Source organism: Gopherus flavomarginatus, chromosome 2, assembly GCF_025201925.1.
Source record: "Gopherus flavomarginatus isolate rGopFla2 chromosome 2, rGopFla2.mat.asm, whole genome shotgun sequence".
In the NCBI taxonomy this organism is placed as follows: domain Eukaryota; kingdom Metazoa; phylum Chordata; order Testudines; family Testudinidae; genus Gopherus; species Gopherus flavomarginatus.
Window position 1 is genome coordinate 227,806,825 of NC_066618.1, and position 20,283 is coordinate 227,827,107.

General features: G+C 39.3%; 1 protein-coding gene across 1 annotated transcript in view; it reads right to left on the bottom strand.

The window, feature by feature from the left end:
• Positions 1–20,283, bottom strand: part of PXDNL (peroxidasin like) — a 304,433-nt gene that overhangs the window by 91,351 nt on the left and 192,799 nt on the right. Inside the window, 6 exon segments of the mRNA XM_050941930.1 lie at positions 1,480–1,597; positions 2,892–3,050; positions 5,340–5,456; positions 13,867–14,136; positions 14,668–14,771; positions 14,773–14,817. Of these exon segments, the coding sequence (XP_050797887.1) occupies positions 1,480–1,597; positions 2,892–3,050; positions 5,340–5,456; positions 13,867–14,136; positions 14,668–14,771; positions 14,773–14,817 (813 nt within the window).

The window sequence follows — 20,283 nt, forward strand, 5'->3', positions numbered from 1 at the left end:
TGGATAGATTGATGATATTGCTCGGTGGGTTAGGCGTACCATGGTTGTGGCCCCATGTGGCAGGTAGGAGTTTAGACAGCTTACAGTCCTTTTTCCTTTGTAGAGAGGTGAAGTGAGTAATGTAGATCTCCTGTCTTATTTTAGTGAAGTCCATTTGTATAGAAGTTTGGTTATTAATGAGAGTCTCCAGGTTGGAGAGCTCTTTTTTGATGTTTTCCTGTTTGCTGTATAGGATGCTGATCAGGTGGTTCCTCAGTTTTTTTGATAGAGTATGGCATAATCTCTCACTGTGGTCTGTGTAGTATGTAGATAGCAGTGGATAATAATGCCATAATAACTGCAGCTCAGGAACCAATCCATGCAACAAACCTCGATGCCAACTCTGCCCACATATCTACACCAGCGACACCATCACAGGACCTAACCAGATCAGCTACACCATCACCAGTTCATTCACCTGCACATCCACCAATGTAATATACGCCATCATATGCCAGCAATGCCCCTCCGCTATGTACATCGGCCAAACTGGACAGTCTCTACGGAAAAGGATAAATGGACAAAAATCAGACATTAGGAATGGCAATATACAAAAACCTGTGGGAGAGCACTTCAACCTCCCTGGCCACACTATAGCAGACCTTAAGGTGGCCATCCTGCAGCAAAAAAACTTCAGGACCAGACTTCAAAGAGAAACTGCTGAGCTTCAGTTCATCTGCAAATTTGACACCATCAGCTCAGGATTGAACAAAGACTGTGAATGGCTTGCCAACTACAGAACCAGTTTCTCCTCTCTTGGTTTTCACACCTCAACTGCTAGAACAGGGCCTCATCCTCCCTGACTGAACTGATCTCGTTATCTCTAGCTTGCTTGCTAGCATATCTATACCTGCCCCTGGAAATTTCCACTATATGCATCTGAGGAAGTGGGTATTCACCCACGGAAGCTCATGCTCCAAAACGTCTGTTAGTCTATAAGGTGCCACAGGATTCTTTGCTGCTTTTACAGATCCAGACTAACACGGCTACTCCTCTGATACTAGTCTTTTAAAGCCTTCCAAAATGGAATAGTTTAATGAATCTGATCTATTTTGGATGAATTTGTCAAATTGTTTTAAAAAAAGATGTTGCTTTTAAGAAACAATACTTACGACCAATTTATGCCATCCACTTGTGTTGCTCTCAATCTATAATCAGGGATACAGTCTGCCCTTAGACACAATGGCTTGCTAATTTTCTGATGTAAAGACTGAAAAATATAGTACAGGCCTTTAAATGACAGACTAAATTACTGAAGTTTGCTCTTCGTCATTTTCAAAAACAGTAACAAATATTTTTTAAAGGGTTGTTTGAAGATTACAATAGGTGTCTATATTTTGGTAAAAACCACAGCTGCAACTGAAAACACTGGATCCATTACTTTTAAGGTTCTGTATCAGCTGGACAAGACTGAGAGCCTCGTTGATATAATCAAGTAACCCTACCTTGCTGCAGCTGATTGTGGGCTGAGGTTCTCCACGTGCACTGCAAGGAATCTCTACATTCTTTTCAACCTCTGCGCTGGTATCTTGTGGAAGTTGAGAAAACACTGGCAGAGCTGCAGAAAACACAAACACACATTCCTTATATTGTCATGTCTTCTAATACCCAACAGTGTCATCGACTTACACTTTCCTGGATTGATTATGTTTCCCATGGCTAACAGATCCTCAGCTGGTATAAACTCACTGGAACTATGACAATTTACATCAACTGAAGATCTGCCCCTTGGAGTTTAGTTACTGTCATGAGAACAACAAAGCCGTGCTATCCCATGTAATAAGAAAACGATAGAAAAATCTTACCAAACTTTGGAAAGGTCTTACTCCGTTTACATTCATGCTATAACATTCACAAGGTTCAGATGAATTCCATCTCCCTAAGATCATATAAAGGTCCTTTGTTAACTTTTCTGTTTCTATAGTTTAGGGCATGGATACTCATATGTTCAAACGTGTCTTAAGTTAGTAGGGAAAAAAAAATACTTATAATGGCACTATCACAAATTACAGAATCATAGAAAATATGTTTGAAAGGGACCTGTTAGGTTATTTTAGGATGTTGCATCAAAAAAGAAAAACACTATTTTAGGCCATTATTTCCATAAATGGGCCTAATTTTGATTTAGATGACTCTACTGCATTTGTGATGAGCACATCATTAAGTAAAATGGTTCACTACCCTATTGCCTTAACCAATTTTATTTTAAATTTAAAATTACATTTAACCTTTAATAACAATCTCTTACTTCCTGTTTTACAATTGGTGTTTCTATCAAACAATCATTTCCTTCTATTATTGCCCTTTAAATATTTATGTGTAATAACACCACATTGGGGAAATATTCTTGTGTTCTCACAAGTAACAGTGTTGACATTGATGGTACTACATTTATGGATTAAACCCTTTTAAATGGCAAGGAAAATTCACTCTGCTTGCTGCAAATCCAAGAAGTATATTTATAGATAATTTTACCATATTCCATAATAAGGAAACTGGATAAATATAGCCTGGGATTATTTTTTTTGAATTTATATTTATATAGGGCCATATTCTCTGCCCACTGCCACAGAAATGCTTCTTGGGAGCTGGAATCCTTTCCTGGTAACCTGTGGAGTGTTACTGGAGTTGTTCCTCAGCAAAATATAATGTGTCACAAATGTGAAACGAACAAACCAGTTATACACAGGATTCAGGTACTGAAAACAAACCATGATTTTGTCTACTATCCCCAAAAGTGAAAATGTTGTTTCTAAATACATATTTATCATTAAAAGTGTGACCATCCAATAAGTTTCTAGGCACATTTATAACCTTAAAAACAGCAGAAAACAAAACACCTCATTTATTACCTCTGGATTGCACATTCAGCTGGACGGTCACTCTCCTTACACCCAAAGCACTGACAGCTTGGCATTCATACTGACTTTGACCATGTTGGGCCACGTGTATAATACGCTATCTTCCAGATGACAGCACCATGTGGCGTCCATCAGAAGGCAGCTGACTTCCTGCAATGCATCAAACAACAGAGACAAATATGGTAAATTACACTCATCTTATATACATATTTATCATAGGGTTTTTTTTAAATCATTATTTTAGTTAACATTTTGGGAGGCAATATATATTAAAAGGCATTCCCTTCAAAATTCTTGACATGGTTAATTATGAGCATTTTGCTCTTTCCTTTCAAGTTCTACCATTGGTGGTCTTTTTCTCTTTGCTTATTAAAGATGTAAATTTAGTCATACTTTTAAAACATTAAAATTGCCAGCAACTTCGCATAGAACTCAGAGCATTTGATAATCTTTGATAATACCAAATTCGGAAAGGCTAACATTCATTATTTAGACCTTCTTATGAAAAAAGATACAGTCCACAAAAAGAGAAATTGAATGACCAGACAATCTAACGAATTGATACAGTAGTTTTTCACCTCTGGAAAATGTAAATGGTTTAATTTTAGTATCTGCTGACAGTACTTGAGTTGGGAACAACGGGTTATTGAGCAATGTGAGTTGCTTGCTTCAATGTCATGGACAGATAATGAGCTATTCATCATCTTGCTAATAGTGTTGCTTTTTATTGAGGAGGGTGACAGAAAGGTCACTGTGTGATCTGAAGGAGAGTCAGAGTAGACAGGTGTTGAACTTAAATAATAATATTTATTTCCCATATAGTGCTTTTACTCCATGTGTCTCCAAAATGCACTTTAGACACAGGAGGTACGCATTATGATAGTTATGGTTTTACAGATGAGGAAACTGAGCTCAGAAAGGTGAACTGACTTGGCAAAGTCATTCAAACAGGGCAGTACCAGAATGCAAGTCCACTGCTCTGTCCACTAGGACACACCCCATCTCAGCAAACCTGAACATTTGGTAGGATTCAGGCTACTTAAAGCAGCAATCAGAATATGCCTTACGAAAAAAGTAATAGAAAACTGGTTATAAAGTGAGTCCTTTTTCTTTAGCTTCCAGATTTGCACTAGTATTTCTGTGTAGGAAGGAATGAGGTTAGCTAAGGTTTTTGTGTAACAGGATAAATTCCATAATATTTACAAAATAAACAAACTCTTGTCCATGTAGTCCCAGGGTGACTATATCAGTATTATTTTCAATCCAATCCATCTAAATTGGATTGCCACAAAATTCAAAAACTGATGATCAAGTGGTATTTAGTTGTTTGCTAATTTGAAACTCTATTGGCAAGCAACCTCCTTGAGCTACTTCCTCATTTTTAGTAAAATTACTAAGTAAAGTCCATAACGTTATCATTGCTATTTAGTAACATAAGGACAAATCCTCACGTGTTGAACTCTTGTACAATGGCAGATTGTGGCCAATACTGCAATTTCCCACATAATTACAAATTGATCCATAGGTTCCATAAAAGAAAACTGTTCCAAAATATTAAACATACTGATACGAACTTATTTTGCTATTGCTTGCTTGGAAATAACTATTCAGAAGCAGATGTTATGAAGTGACCTTTTAAATCTATGGATATTTCCAAAATTACAATGTGCTAAATTCTAACCTCAGTTAAGCATGCAAAATTGAACAGAAGATACGCATGCTTAGCTGAGGGCAGAATTCCACCCAATATACTTATTTTAAAAAAAGATGACATAAACCAGGTAAAGTGAGATGTTTGTTAAACAGTAACATTATCTTTTGTCATTAATATTACAGCAAGCAAAATTGTTCTACCAGTATGCACTTCATTGCAATTATACACTATATGAGGCCGCAGCTCCAAAGAGTCTAAGGGCCAACAACTGAAGCTAGAAAGGAAAACAGAAAGACTGTGGTTGTGCAAACTAAGTTACACGGGGTAACTCAAACTTAGAAATGGCGTGGGCATAGCATGATTGAACAGATTGGTTTGTTTCTTAAATTGTATGCATATACAATAAATATCTTATAAAACAGAAATGTCTTCATCCTACTTCTTGCGAGTGTTGCAGTAGGAGTTGATCATAAGGAGGAATTTGAATGACAAGAGGAAGGTTGCCTGGCAACCAAGTCTGTGAGGGAATTCCAGGCATGGGGATGGATGTGGGAAAAGTGGATGACTGGGCACTGAGACCAGCATCATTGACAAATCAGAGCATGTGGGTTTTTTGTACACATGTGATGACAAGAGATTAGGTCAGATAAATAGAAATAGCTTTAAATATCACAATTTCAGTAATTCTACACAATACTTTCTTGATCTACTTTTAGTAACTCTTTCCAATAATAAGACTGTTTCTATCTATTTTACATATAAAATTCAGCACAAAAATGTTATACCTGATTTGGTCCAGGCAATCACAGGAAGAGGATTACCATCTGCTTTACACTGGAAATCTATTGTGCACCCTTCTATTGCCACCTGATTGTAGGGAGTTACTGTAAACTGCAGAGGAGCTGAACAGAAAAAAAATAATTGCTTGACAACACCACACACTGCAGGTGTAAATCATGTTATGTGCTTTCCTTTACTACCAAGGAAGCAAAGTATTTTGTGTGTTACCATTTGCAATACTGAAAGCAGCTAAAATAACTGAGTAATACAGGTATGTATAAAAAGCATAAACCCATTACCTTCAGAAGAGCTATTTACAATGTCACTAGAGTCACCACACAAAATTAAAAACTTGGGAGAACATGGCTTGCAAGAATGATGATCTGTCACAAGTCCATTAAGACAAAACCTTATTGAAATAAGTACAGCTGAGATTCTGAGGATGAACAGTACACAGCTCTGGCTCCTATCAGAGTCTTCCTATTTATGGTGGACAGCAGCAAAACACATTCCTAAAACCCCATCTCTAAGAGAACATAATTCATGTCTCATAGAATCTTATGCAAAAATCAACAAAAGAAACATTCTGAAATCAAAACTCTTGTGTATGATAGCAGCAGCAGTAAGGAATAACATGGACAACTTCCACAATTCTTCCTCAGTCAGAGAAGCACCAAAGGTGAAAGCCAGACTTCATCTCATCAATCACAGAAAAACTCTTTGCTTATGGTCTAAATGCTGCCCTTGCATCTTCCATATACAAAGTGCAAAGTACATGGATGGAGGTTACTGTTGCTGGTGGGGGGTGGGCTTTATAGCTGATTGCTGGTAAAAGTGCTTCTCAACTCCTCTTTCACAAAGTGCTGAACTACAGGGCAATGCTGCTTTAAGTGGCTGTGGAAACACTGGTTCCCGAACAACAGATTAGGTAGGGGCGAGTAGAGGTAGCAGCAATGGAAGGATGGATGGGGGAAGGAGCAAATTACTTCTCCCTGCTACTCCAGCTCCTGCTCGGTTCTAGTAGCCACAGGATTTTGCTGTTGTTTCCCTCCTCAACCAGTAGGTGTGATTTAATGTGCCTTTCATAACTTTAGATGAGAAAGTAAATGAGGATACATCAGTAAAGATGGACTAAAATAGGAACCAGTTATTTAAATCCCCTTCCCCAAATTTGGATGGTTTGGATGAAATGGGACTACCACTAACTTTAATTTTGTAAAACCGAAAGCATTTTTTGCCATCTCTGGAGTTAATTGCCAGGCTGCAGTTAATTTAAAATATTCCATTGGAGAAAGAAGATGAAAAGAAGGTAGTTCATAGTTAGGTATCCCTAACATCAACAGCCAACCTTTCCATGTAGATGTCTCACACCCCTATAAGCTTTTGCTTGGTTTTTAACTACATACAGTTAATGAAGATCTCACTTTGTGGAGGTAAGTAATTCACCATGTGCTGCCCCACCTTAAGAAGTGAAGATGAGTGCCATATTTCTTCCCCTTTCCCCAGTTCCCCATTTCTCTGAGTGCCTTGATTCCTGATTTAAATTCAGGAAGACGACTTTCAGAAATTTCAAGCAACTGAAGTTAAACTGCAGTTCAAAACACTGAAACTCAAGGTACCTCAAATGATATTATTGCATGCTTCTTTTATCTTCTATTTTACAGATTTTTAAAAGACAAATTACTATTACTGATAATTATTTCCAGTAAATATGAACATCTCATGATTGTGAGCTATGTGAATAAATTTTTTTTTAAATCTGTTTTCCCCCAAATCACTTTGCCCCCAAAAGTACACTTCATCTTGACTTTTTTTTGTGTGTTCCATTTTCAATATATATATTTGGGTTCCCTCCTCAACATACATGTATATATATATGAAAACTACTACTACCAATAATATATATGCTGAAGAGGAAACACGAAAACAAAGTCAAGTTGTAGCATTCTCTCTCTCTCTCTATCTGTATATATATAAAACACCAAACACCCCATAATCGTATGGTTATGGCATTCAGAGTTAGGCATTCACCACCTTATCTCTACCCTGTAGTGACACCATGTACTGAGCAAAAGATTATGATTAAAGCACTTTAGTGAATGCGGTGTCAGACTAGATGAAACTGAATTTTAAAAGAAAGTTTTAACTTCCTGCCCCCTCCATTTATGGTGCTTGCTAAAGGCACAATTAATGTATTGAAAAACACTCAAATTAACTTAACTGCTTTGGGTTCCTTTAAAATTTAATCTTAACTCTGAATTTCCTGGGTATGTAATGTTTGGTTTGGGGATAATTAAAACATTCTTGTAATATGTTATACCATTAACAGGGCTGGCTCCAGGCCCCAGCGCGCCAAGCGCGTGCTTGGGGCTGCATGCCGCGGGGGGCACTCTGCCAGTTGCAGGGAGGGCGGCAGGCGGCTCCGGTGGACCTCCTGCAGGTGTGCGGGAGGTCCACTGGAGCCGCAGGAGCAGCAGAGTGCCCCCCGCGGCTTACCGCCATGCTTGGGGTGGCGAAATGGCTAGAGCCAGCCCTGACCATTAAGTTACTGATATGTCAGCTCAACCAGATCTCCACCTTCATTTTTTGCCTGTAAATATGCATTAGGCACCATTTAAAACTCAGAATTCATTGTCCCAGGAACTTATCGTAACTACAAACTCCCTAAGTTAGAATTTTTAATTCCATAGTGGCAGCATGGTGTGAAAATGTTTAAGTTTTTAGAGGCACTGATTCCATATGTCTATGAACAGAAAGATACACATCCTGCACAGAATTTTAGATTGCCTAGGAGGGCATAACTCCTTTGAGAATATTCACTGTCTAATCAGAATTCTTCCTCCAGATGAGCTGTCTTGAAAATGAAATTATCATTAATTACTGCATCACAAACAAAAAGATACTAATTATGTTCAAGTGAGATTTAAGAATGGCTAAGTACCATCAAGTGTAATGAGACTTTTGTCTAAAGTCCCAAACAACAATCCCCTGTAGATTTTTCAGAAGATGCTGTGGCAGAAAGCCATGTTGTAGGGAATTAATTAAAACAGCCAAAAAAGAGTTGGCTTAAATTTGAGCAAAACCCAGTACTAACTACAACCAGGAAAACAGAAGATTAAAATCCAAATGATTTGGCATTTCCACATCTCATCTCTTTTGTCACTGATTAACTTATGTTCTTGGGACACTACATTTATAATCAGGTAAAACGGAGTTGTACTGACCATTCTAAGGCAGACCTTTTGATATTGTAATACGTTTGACTCTTTATTGTTATAGAAAGCTCACAAGCAGATCGCCAATGCTAAAAAATTCATGAAGTTACTTAAAACAATTAATTTCCATTGAGGAATCTTAGTATCAAAGTTATTACTTATTATTATTATTCTGTCTATATTTATCACAAACAGAGTTTTGTCATCGTACTAAAATCAATCAAGGCAAAACCTTTCTGGCCACACATTATGAAGATGCTTACTGGGAATGAGTTTTGATTTACAGTGTTAATTATTGTAAGCCTTATAAACTAAGCACCTGCCTTACATACTGATTTCAGCTTTTGAATGGGAAACATTTTCAATTTTTATTTATCGCTTGTCTCATCCAATCTATAGAGCAGATTTTATGTTATTCACTCTAATCGCTGCCACAATATATATGGATACTATAGTAATCGGGGAAAAAAAAGATGGAGCATCTGCTAAAATGACATAAGTATAACATAAAAAAAAATGCAATCTGTTTTCAATGTGAAATAAGAAGCATCCTTTTGCATATCAGTTGGTTGATTAATGATCCAGCTAAAGAGAAATTAAAAAGCTACACACCAATACATAGAAGTAACAAGGAAGCAGTAAAGAATCTTGAAGGATAAGCAGATGGCAATTTCAATCATATGGTCTCTATAGATGAAAAACTGCACTCTTGCTGGTGTTATTATAGGCTATGCATTATAAATAGTATACATCCAAATGAAGTAGTTCAAAATGCATATACAGGTTATTTAGGAAGGACAAATAAGGATAGATAAGATGTGACATCTGTGGGAAATAACTATTTATTGTCAAGAAAAAATTAGCAGTAAAATAACCCTGAGATATTCATCATCATCATCGTCGTAGCAGAAAATACAAACAGGGAGGAATCAAAGATTAAATCCTATCGGACATCTGTGATAAACCACTAGTCCATATATTGTATAACACAATTATGATAATTTGTGAAGAAAAAATGAGTAATAATTATTTTAACCATTCAGATTATACCAACACAAATTTAAAGCACAAACTGGGTATTTAATAATGAAAGCCTTCCTGCTTTCATATGAAGAAGATACTAGAGAAAGAATAAAGATGATTTTGCTGTCATTTTTTATTTTTCTCCTTTAAATGTATGTATTTTTGCCTTCACAATATTCAAGAAACTTCAAATAGGAAGGCAAGGGCCAAATGATCAGAACTGATTTTTTTTTAAAGACTTTCCATTTATTCTGATGCTTTGATATTGAACACTTTTCTTTGCTCAAGCATTTACTGTTGTTTTTTTTCCTGCCTTCCAAAGAGAGCTGCAAACCAACTGAAAGCTTGAAAGTTTATTGCAGTAGCGTCACAAAGGAACTCTGTATCCATTTATGAAATAATCTGCATTTTCTTACAACACTGCTCTCATAAGAAATATCCCTACAACAGTGACAACATGCTACAGAGGGAATACTTTCCTCAATCCCTTTATATGTAAGCACTCAAATGTCACCCAACCTCCCTTTCCTCCCCAAACAAATCTGTGCTAAGCCTATGCCAATAGGACATGCCCATACAAGGCCAAATCTTATTTGCCTTCTACATGCCACACTCTCACTGGTTAAGTTTTAAAGTCAATTCCAGAAGCTGATTTACTTTATGATCTAGCATGTGTTACAGTTACAGACATAAGTAAAGCCATTCTAGAAGCAAGTCTTGTTATTTCAATAGCATTAAAGTAATGAATAAAAAGGTCACAACGAAAAAAGAAACTGCAGGAAATGACAAGGAAAAGCACATATAACAAGGCATGATCTATCACCTGACCTTTCAGATACATGTGGATGTATGCCCTGTCATACTTATTAGAAGGCACTTTTCCTACTCTTCTATATTCAAGGATATTTGTTGTGAACTTGGCTTATTGAAACTACTAAAGCTGTACAGTTCAGCTCTAGAAAATAGTAGCGGCCTTTGAGACACCATGACTTCTAGGCTTCTATGAAGTTTAGAAACAAAGGTGGTCATGTATCTTCTCTTTGCAACAGGTTGGTTTACTTATCGTTAGCATTACTGGGTGGATTCTGTTAAGTATTTTTAAACTGGTGGACAGGGTTAAACTGATCTGAAGGGAGAAGAGAAATGCAGAGCTCTTTAATTAGACATAAGAAATCATTTACGGGGACTGTACAGTGAATTTTTTAACAAGACTATGGCAAAAAGTGAATAGTTTGAAGTGCAGTGTATGGGCAGTGATGTGGATTGGAAGAAGCAGAGTGGTACTCATCCCATGGAAGTTTTGATGGAATGTACTTATTCATGTGGCTCTGTACAGGGACTTTGGCCAACCAGTAAACAGAGAAAAGAATTACCTCAGAACTTGCAACTTCTGGATCCATTTGGGAAGGCAACTTCCAGATAGATATACTGTCCTGTATGGGCCATCACCACCAAGGCACAGATGGCTGCTTGAGAACATAAGTGATAAATGACTTGGCAGATATATGTAACAGTGAATTATATACAGCATGAGATAGAGAAAAGAGAGTTAACAGTGTACAATAATTCCCCAAAAAAGTCTTGGCATGAGGCCTAGCAATCAAACTAGAGCAGTGGCTCTCAAACTGTGGGTCGTGATCCCAAAGTGGGTCGCAACTCTATTTTAATGGGGTTGCCAGAGCTAGCATTAGGCTTGGTGGGTCCTAGTGCTTCAGCCGTGGGCAGTGGAACTTCGATTCCCCACCTGGGGTTGTGTAGTAATTTTTGTTGTTAGACAGGGGTTGTGTTGCAATGAAGTTTGAGAACCACTGAACTAGAGAGATGAAAATAGGAGACTTTGTCCTTTGTAGTCAGAATTGAGCATGCCTATCACAGCGGCGAGTAGTCTGAAAATGACAGGGACATAACAGGGAGACTAGTGGATTTAGCCAATGAACTTGAAATAGTATATGTTTTGTGTATGGGTAAGGGGAGTGCCCTGGCAAAAGCCCTGGCATTCAGGCAATTTAATGAGTCAGACATGAAGATCTGCTTATGACCTTCATGTGCATATGTAATTATTGCGTGACCAGAAAAAAAAAAAGGTATAAAGATTGCTAGACAGCCAGTAAATCTACCTTCTCTTTCTTGATCACTCAGTATTCAAGTGAACTAGTGATGGCAGTCCATGGGGGTCCATGAACACAATAAATGAATACAAGGAAAGTTTAAATGCCTTAAAATTTTCTGGGCTTGCTTACATTCTATATGCTCTCTTTCTCTCCTTAAAGTGCTTCTCAGCTGATTCTGGGAAGATCATAGCCACATTGATTTAGACAGGGAGCCTACTGACGGTTATACTTCGATCAGCCAGCCAGGAATAGAAACTATACCTGGTGAGATTTTCAAACCATCTGTGTTGACCTAACTCAGCCCTTGCTGATGTCAATGGAAGCAGAATTAGGCCACCCACAACTCCCACCCACAATGCAATTTAAGTGACCAATCATACAGCATAAATAGCAAATTGCAAACAATAAATATTTAGAGAAGGTATTTTGTAAATAATCCAAAGGCTAAACTGGTCAGATAAAATGGCTCAAACAATTCAAAACAGTAAAATAAATATTTAAAAATAATTTCTTCATAAATATTTTCTAAAGAGAAAAAAAGATAAATGATTAATGAAGAATCTATATCCAGATCTGTTCCAGACTGTGGACATTTTCTGCCATAGTCCATCTTCTGTATCTCTGTGTATCAGTTTGCATTAGATACGCTGTAACAGTTTTCAAGTACATAAAAGGTTGTTACCAGAAGGAGGGAGAAAAATTGTTCTCTTTAACCTCTAAGGACAAGAAGCAATAGGCTTTAATTGCAGCAAGGACCGTTTAGGTTGGACATTAGGAAAAACTTCCTAACTATCAGGGTGGTTAAGCACTGGAATAAATTGCATAGGAAGGTGTGGAATCTCAGTCATTGTAGATTTTTAAGAACAGATTAGACAAACACCTGTCAGGAGTGGTCCAGATAATACTTAGTCCTGTTCTGAGTGCCAGGGACTGAATTAGATGACCTCTTGAGGTCCCCTCCAGTCCTATGATTCTAGGATTCTATGATGATAAGCATGGCATAAAAACATATTACATTCAATTTAATTATTGCAACACACATCTAGGAATGAATCCTCACACACTCAACAAGTGTCAGTGGGTGTAAAACACATCAGGTTGTCTGCTTAGCAGCACAATTCACCATAAACACATCACCCCAATGCTCAGCTTTCTGCACTGGCTCCCTGTTGAATACGAAGTCAAGTTCAAGGTCTTCAGCCTGATCATCAAAGCTGTCCCTGGGATTGGCTCTAGCTATCTGAGACATCGCATCTGCCTCTGCCACAATAACTTCCTCTGACATCTATGATCCATCAGCTCAATAAAGCTGTTGAACAATGGGGGAGACTCATGACTGTAGAAAACACCGTGGAACTAGATTATGGGTCCCAGTACTGCAAGGGACCACAAAATTAACCATTTTCAGAACAAAATGCAAAAAACTTATATATTTTCCCTAAGTAGGTTTTTCCACACACACTCAAAATGCACATCCATACACAATCAAACAAGCCAACAAGCCAAACCACTCTGGAACTAGAAGTTATTTTCCTTACTGGCTAGAAAGAGCGTTTGGGGATTTTTTTTTGTTTTTAGAAACTATGGGTCATACAAGTTTACCCAACTGCTTATTTAACTATAGAAGGTCCTAAAATGGACCATCAGGTTTGATCAAAGTTAACTCAAATGGTTATGTCAGCCTGTAGCAGGGGTAGCCAAATGATGTCTTGCACACCATCGACTATTTTGGGTGTAGCTGTGCTGGTCAACATTGGTCTTCCCTGACTTTATACAGCTGGTGTAAAACATTCTCATATAAACAAACCAAATTCATCCTTTGTGTATCTCTACTAGAGTCAATGGAGTTACCAGGGATGAATTTGGCCCAATGTTTTACTAATAAACGTTGAGTGCTTGAAATACTAATATATAGTTCTAATAAATTGACTCCTGAGGGCTCAGTTCTGCCCACAGATATGTATATACCTCTACTATTCAGTCAACAATATTGCGTACACGTGTAACTGAGGCAAAATTTGACTAGCAGGCATATTGGTATAGACAAGACAACAGATTGCGAGACAAAGAGCCCACATTTTCATCATACAGTTCAAAGCATGCATCTTAACACACACGACCTGAAAGCTATGTTTCACACTTGAGCCATGTATAGCTCAACAGCAGCTTCATGTTCCACTTACCTTGAACAATAATATTTGCTGATGCTTGAATAGAGCCCTGGTTGTTATAAGCATGGCAGATAAACTGATTGTGGTCCTGCAATGTGACGTTCTAAATGATAAGTCCTCCAGAAGAAGTGATGTTGTACCTGGATTCATCCAGCGACTCTCCATTTCCTCTCATCCCACTGATGTGAGGTTGGGGGTGGCCTGTGGCCATGCATTCCAAAGAGGTGCTGGTGCCAACTAATACCTCTGTATTCTGGGGTTGAATGATAAAACTGGGCTTGGCTAGGGAAGAAAGAGAAAAAACAAGGTGAAAAGGGGTGTTAATTTCCACCTTTTCAAACTAAACTGCTATGCTACTCTTTGAGTAAGGATCTTTCACCTAAAGCACTGGTCTAAGACTCAGAAGACCAAAGTTCAATTCTCAAGTCTGCTGCGGACTTCCTGGACGGCCTGGGGAAAATTACATAATGTGTGTCTGCCTCAGATCTCCATCCGTAAAATAGGAATGACAACACTTCCTTTCTCCCACTTCTGGTCCCCTTATATTTTAAGCTCTTCTAGCAGGGATTTTCTTATTATGCATTTGTGCAGTGCAAAACAAAATGGGGCCCTGATCTTGATCAGGGCAGTACTGTAATTCAAATTAATATGAAAAATTATACAAACTTAAGTGAATACTTACTAACCCTCGAATAGAGGTTGGGAGATGTTTTAAAGAATATATTTGAGAATTAAAAAGAGATATGTGTATTCTAGTAAATGAAAAATGTGTTTCCAAACTAGACGTAATGCAAAGAAGCAGAAAGTATTTACTTGAAACACTGGCGTATCTGAGGAAAGCACTCTGTGTCTTGACTTCGCCTGCCACATTCCGGGCCATACACTGATAGACGCCTTTGTCAGATTCTCTGGTATTTTTCAAGCAAATTCAGTCGCCTGTCATCTTTCATATCCAACGAGTGGCTGAAAATAGAGGAGAACTCTGACAAGTTATCTTTGTCAAATCTGCACATTTTGGAACACTTCTATCATCTTACAAATAAAGAAAAAGACAGTGAATATTTTTGGAAAAAGTATAAGACCAGATCCTGATGACAAACAAGTGCATTTACTATAAATTAATAGATCTGCATATTATGCAGTTGGAATTTCATACTTGGGATGGAGGATAAATTAATGATACTGGGACCATGCATATGTTTCGATGCAACGTTCGGCTTCTAATTATGGGTCTAATAGTGTGAGGTGCTGCATACTCTCATCTCCCAGTGAAGACAATGGGAGAGGAGGGTTCTTAACTTGCAGGAACAAGCGCTCTGTTAAGTTCTTGTATTTATTCTGATTTTGTTTAAAAAAAATGGTATAAATTGTCCCCGGTTCTAACAGTACAAAGTAGTGAGATTCCATCCTCTGTACATGGTCACATCAAGGTTATCTGGATTTGGGTCTGGGTCCTGTGGAGACCACAGGTATTGTACAGCCACTACTCCCCTCTGTGGACAAGTGGGGAGGAGGCAGGAGTGGATTATGACTCTGCCTTTTCATTCCCCACTGGAGCTGGCTAGACACATGAAGATAAGTGAACATCTCTCTTTACAACACTGCAGTCAATTATTTTATTCTAATGCAAGAGGGACGAGGTACTTTGGGATGAACTGTGACACATTTATATGCTACCTCTCACTCAGGGCTGTCATTAAACACTACATTCAAGCACATCTGTTTTGTTTTTATTGGCAATTGTTCTTTTAATTTTGCTGTTACTATCGTGGATTAGAGATTACACACCAGAAGAGCATTTGTTTACTCAATTGAGGTATCAGTATTGTTTGCTCAGGACAAAATTTCTTTGTTCCTTTTTTCGGACTGATGCAGTGACAGTTTCTTATGAAAGTAGCTTGCAAAAATGATCATCACTAAATTAAATTTTAAATTAAAATTGTAGTTTGCTTAGGCAGACTGGAATAGTTTGGTTTTAACAAGGTTCTGCAGTGTTTGTAAACAATTATGCATCTACGTTGGCTACTGTAGATTTGCAAAAGGACATTCAAGACATGTAGCCAGTAGCTTCTTCTGAAGCAACTTCCCTGCTGGGCAACACAGTGTGACTATGATACAAGCAGCGTAAACACACAGAGTGACTCTTCTGGAACAGTTTGTACCATGGTTGGGGGGATGTATTTTTCCCCCACAAAGCTTCAGTTATAGCTGAATTAATAAGAGGATTTTTTTAAAAATAATCTGAGTTTCAAAATACAATTAAGTATACAAAGTGGCAATAGTATAAAATCTGACAAAAACTTTGACTATAACATCTTTGACAAAAAATAAGCACTTTAAATAAGGAATAAGCAGCATTAGAGGCAAGGAATTTAAAGGACAAAAGGACATCATAAATCGTACATGTTTTATATTATAAAAAAGAGATTTTTCTCAAATATAAAGAAACGCATATTTTAACATAACCATCTTGGATTATATAAAAAATTGATTATTTTTGTTACCTTGTTTTCAGTATCTAAATTTTATTTTGAGGGGCTTTTTAAATGGGGGAAATGCTAGTTAGTCTATTTATCAACTAACAGCAGAAGTTCTGGGTAAATTACTTATATAATTACTGATTCTTAAGAATAATGCCAGATGTGTGGTTTGAAGTGTGATCACATTCAATTTCTTTATTGAGTACCACTTTTCATAACCATGAGGGCTAGAATGAATAAACGGTCAATTTCAATCTTTTTGAAAAAATTATTTTTTAAAATATATAGGGACCTTCAGCTGAATCTTCCCCCTTGCGTTTATGACATCAAGTAGCAGCCCAGTCCCCGCCTGGTTCAATTTCTTTAAACTCACCCTAAAAGCAGGGAAGGGGAATGAAACACCTGTGTCCCGCACAACACACACAAGGACCTGGTGCATCTTAAGGGTTGAATAAGCTACCCAGAGAAGAGAGGTAGTTGGGAGAAAGTGAGGAGGTTGCTATGGGAAGGGAGAGGCAGAAGTACTACAGATATCTCTGTCATAAACAGATAGCTAAGGGTTAATGTCTCTTCCACCTGAAGCACCTGACCAGAGGACCAATCAGGAAACCGGATTTTTTCAACTCTGGGTGGAGGGAGTTTGTGTCTGAGTCTTTTGTCTGTCTGCCTGCTTTCTCTGAGCTTTGGAGAAGCAGTTTCTACTTTCTAGTCTTCTGTTTCTAAGTGTAAGGACAAAGAGATCAAATAGTAAGTTATATGGTTTCTTTTCTTTGGTATTTGCATGAATATAAGTGCTGGAGTGCTTTGATTTGTATTCTTTTTGAATAAGGCTGTTTATTCAATATTCTTTTAAGCAATTGACCCTGTATTGTATCATCTTAATACAGAGAGACCATTGGTATGTATTTTTCTTTCTTTTTTTATATAAAGCTTTCTTTTAAGACCTGTTGGAGTTTTTCTTTACTTCAGGGAAATTGAGTCTGTACTCACCAGGGAATTGGTGGGAGGAAGAAATCGGGGAGATCTGTGTGTTGGATTGCTAGCCTGATTTTGCATTCCCTCTGGGGGAATAGAAAAGTACTTTTGTTTCCAGGACTGGGAACAGAGAGGGGGGAAGGGAAAAAGGATTATTTCCCTTTGTTGTGAGACTCAAGGGATTTGGGTCTTGGGGTCCCCAGGGAAGGTTTTTCAGAGGGACCAGAGTGCCCCAAAACACTCTAATTTTTTGGGTGGTGGCAGCAAGTACCAGGTCCAAGCTGGTAACTAAGCTTGGAGGTTTTCATGCTAACCCCCATATTTTGGACGCTAAGGTCCAAATCTGGGACTAAGGTTATGATATGGTGTAGCAGTGGTGGGATATAGACAGAATCCAGAAGCCAGTAGGAATATTATATTTTTCTTTTCTCTGCTAAGGGCTTTTTAGCAGAGAGAAACAGTTGGTTTTAAAAGGGAACCAGAGAGAATTTTTTTTTCTGCTCTCTCTGGCAGTTTGTGGCTTGCATGTTAAGCGAGAAGCCATTAAGAGACTGTTGAGGGTCTTTTGTCACACAATAGCACTCCCATTGAGAGTCATTACCAGCACTATATGAATGCAAATAAAGTGGTTTTTCAGGTTTACTTAACACTGAAAATTAGCTAAAGGCACTGTTGCTAGGCAGACTTCAGGAGGCAACAGAGAACCTGCAGTTCAGAAGATAAACACCGGAGGGCACCCCAAAACAAGAAAACAGGAACCATGACTTCTAAGGCAAAAATTGAGGCCGAAGAACAAATCAAAGAAGCTGAACACAGGCGAGAGATGGAAAAACACAAACAGGAACTAGAAATAAAACAAAAAGAGATGGAGCTGAAAGAAAAGGAAGAAAGCATCAAACTGGCAGCCTTCCAAAGAGAACAGGCAGCCAAAGAGGCAGCACACAAAAGAAAACTAGAAGAAGAAGAGGTGGCCCACCGCCGAGAAATGGAAAAAACAACAAAAAGAAATGGAAAAACAACAAAAAGAGAATGAAGAGAAGGAAAAACAGAGAAAACATGAACTGGAGTTGGCAAAAGCTGGGCTGCATGTGCCAGCCAACCCTAACAACCCGGCGCCAATTATTGCTCCACAGCACAGGAAATTTCCCACCTACAAGGCAGGTGATGACACCGAGGCCTTCTTGGAAAATTTTGAAAGAGCCTGTCTTGGGTACAACATCCCCGAAGACCAGTACATGGTAGAATTGAGGTCACAGCTCAGTGGACCTTTAGCAGAGGTGGCAGCTGAAATGCCTAAGCAGCAAATGAATGACTATAAACTTTTTCAAACCAAGGCCAGATACAGAATGGGGATAACCCCAGATCATGCCCGTCGGCGCTTCAGAACCCAAAAGTGGAAACCAGAGGTGTCATTTCCCAAACACGCCTACTACATTGCAAAAAACTATGAGGCCTGGATAACAGGAAACAACGTTCAAACCTTGGAAGAACTGCACCTCCTCATACAAATGGAGCAGTTCTTGGATGGTGTTCCTGAAGACATCACACGGTACATACAAGATGGAAATCCCAAAGATATCGCTGAGGCGGGGGAGATTGGAGCCAAATGGATGGAACTGGCAGAAAGCAAGAAAGCTACTGTCAAGGGGAACGATTACCCCAGGGGGCACACAGACCATAAACCCTACAACCGAGGACAGCCAAAGACCCCACATACCCCCCAAGTAAAGCCACAGATACCCTACTCTTCCACCTCACCAGTCTCCAGTAACTCACCTCGGCCCACTGACCCATCAGATGGAAGATGCTTTAAGTGTAATGAACTGGGACATATCAAGGCCAACTGTCCAAAGAACACCATGCGAGTGCAATTCATTACACCACCATCACACCAAAGATCCCCAGGCCCGGATGCCTCTCAAATACCCTTGGAGCGAAGGGAAAATTTGAGAGTGGGCGGAAAGAAGGTTACTGCGTGGAGAGACACGGGGGCACAAGTGTCAGCTATCCACCAATCCTTCGTTGACCCCAAATTCATCAACCCAAAGGCCAAAGTTACAATTTACCCCTTCATGTCACAAGCTGTAGACTTGCCTACAGCTCAACTGCCTGTCCAGTACAAAGGCTGGTCAGGAATGTGGACTTTTGCAGTCTATGACAATTATCCTATCCCCATGCTACTGGGGGAAGACTTGGCCAACCAGGTGAGGCGGGCCAAGAGAGTGGGAATGGTTACACGTAGCCAAACCAGGCAAGCTTCCAGACCCATTCCTGTTCCTGAGCCGTCCACAGAGGCCCTGTCTGTGTTACCAGAGACCCAGACAGAGGTAGTGGACCCGGATTCCATGCCAACCACTGAAACAGCCACAGCACCTCCAGTCCCAGGCCCGGAACTGGAACAGCAACCAGCACCAGCAAATGCAACCCCATCTTCAAACTCAACGCCAGAGGGCGCCAGCAAGCCAAAACTGGCAGAAGCAACAGACAGCCATACCCAAAAGGCTCAGCCAGAGCCTGAAATACCCTCAGGTGCACCAGCGGAGAGCGGTTCACCAGCAACGGAAACAACCCCATCACCTACATCGCTTCCAGAGGGACCAAGCCCAAGTCCACAGTCTGAGGAAGAACTGGTGACCCCAGCCTCAAGGGAACAGTTCCAGACTGAGCAGGAAGCAGATGACAGCCTTCAGAAAGCTTGGGCGGCGGCACGGAGCACCCCACCGCCTCTCAGCTCTTCTAATCGATCCCGGTTTGTTATAGACCAAGGACTTGTATACAAGGAAATTCTTTCTGGTGGACACCGGGAAGAATGGCAGCCGCAAAAACAGTTGGTGGTTCCAACTAAGTACCGGGGGAAGCTCTTAAGCTTAGCCCATGATCATCCCAGTGGCCATGCTGGGGTGAACAGAACCAAGGACCGGTTGGGGAAGTCCTTCCACTGGGAGGGGATGGGCAAGGACGTTGCCAAGTATGT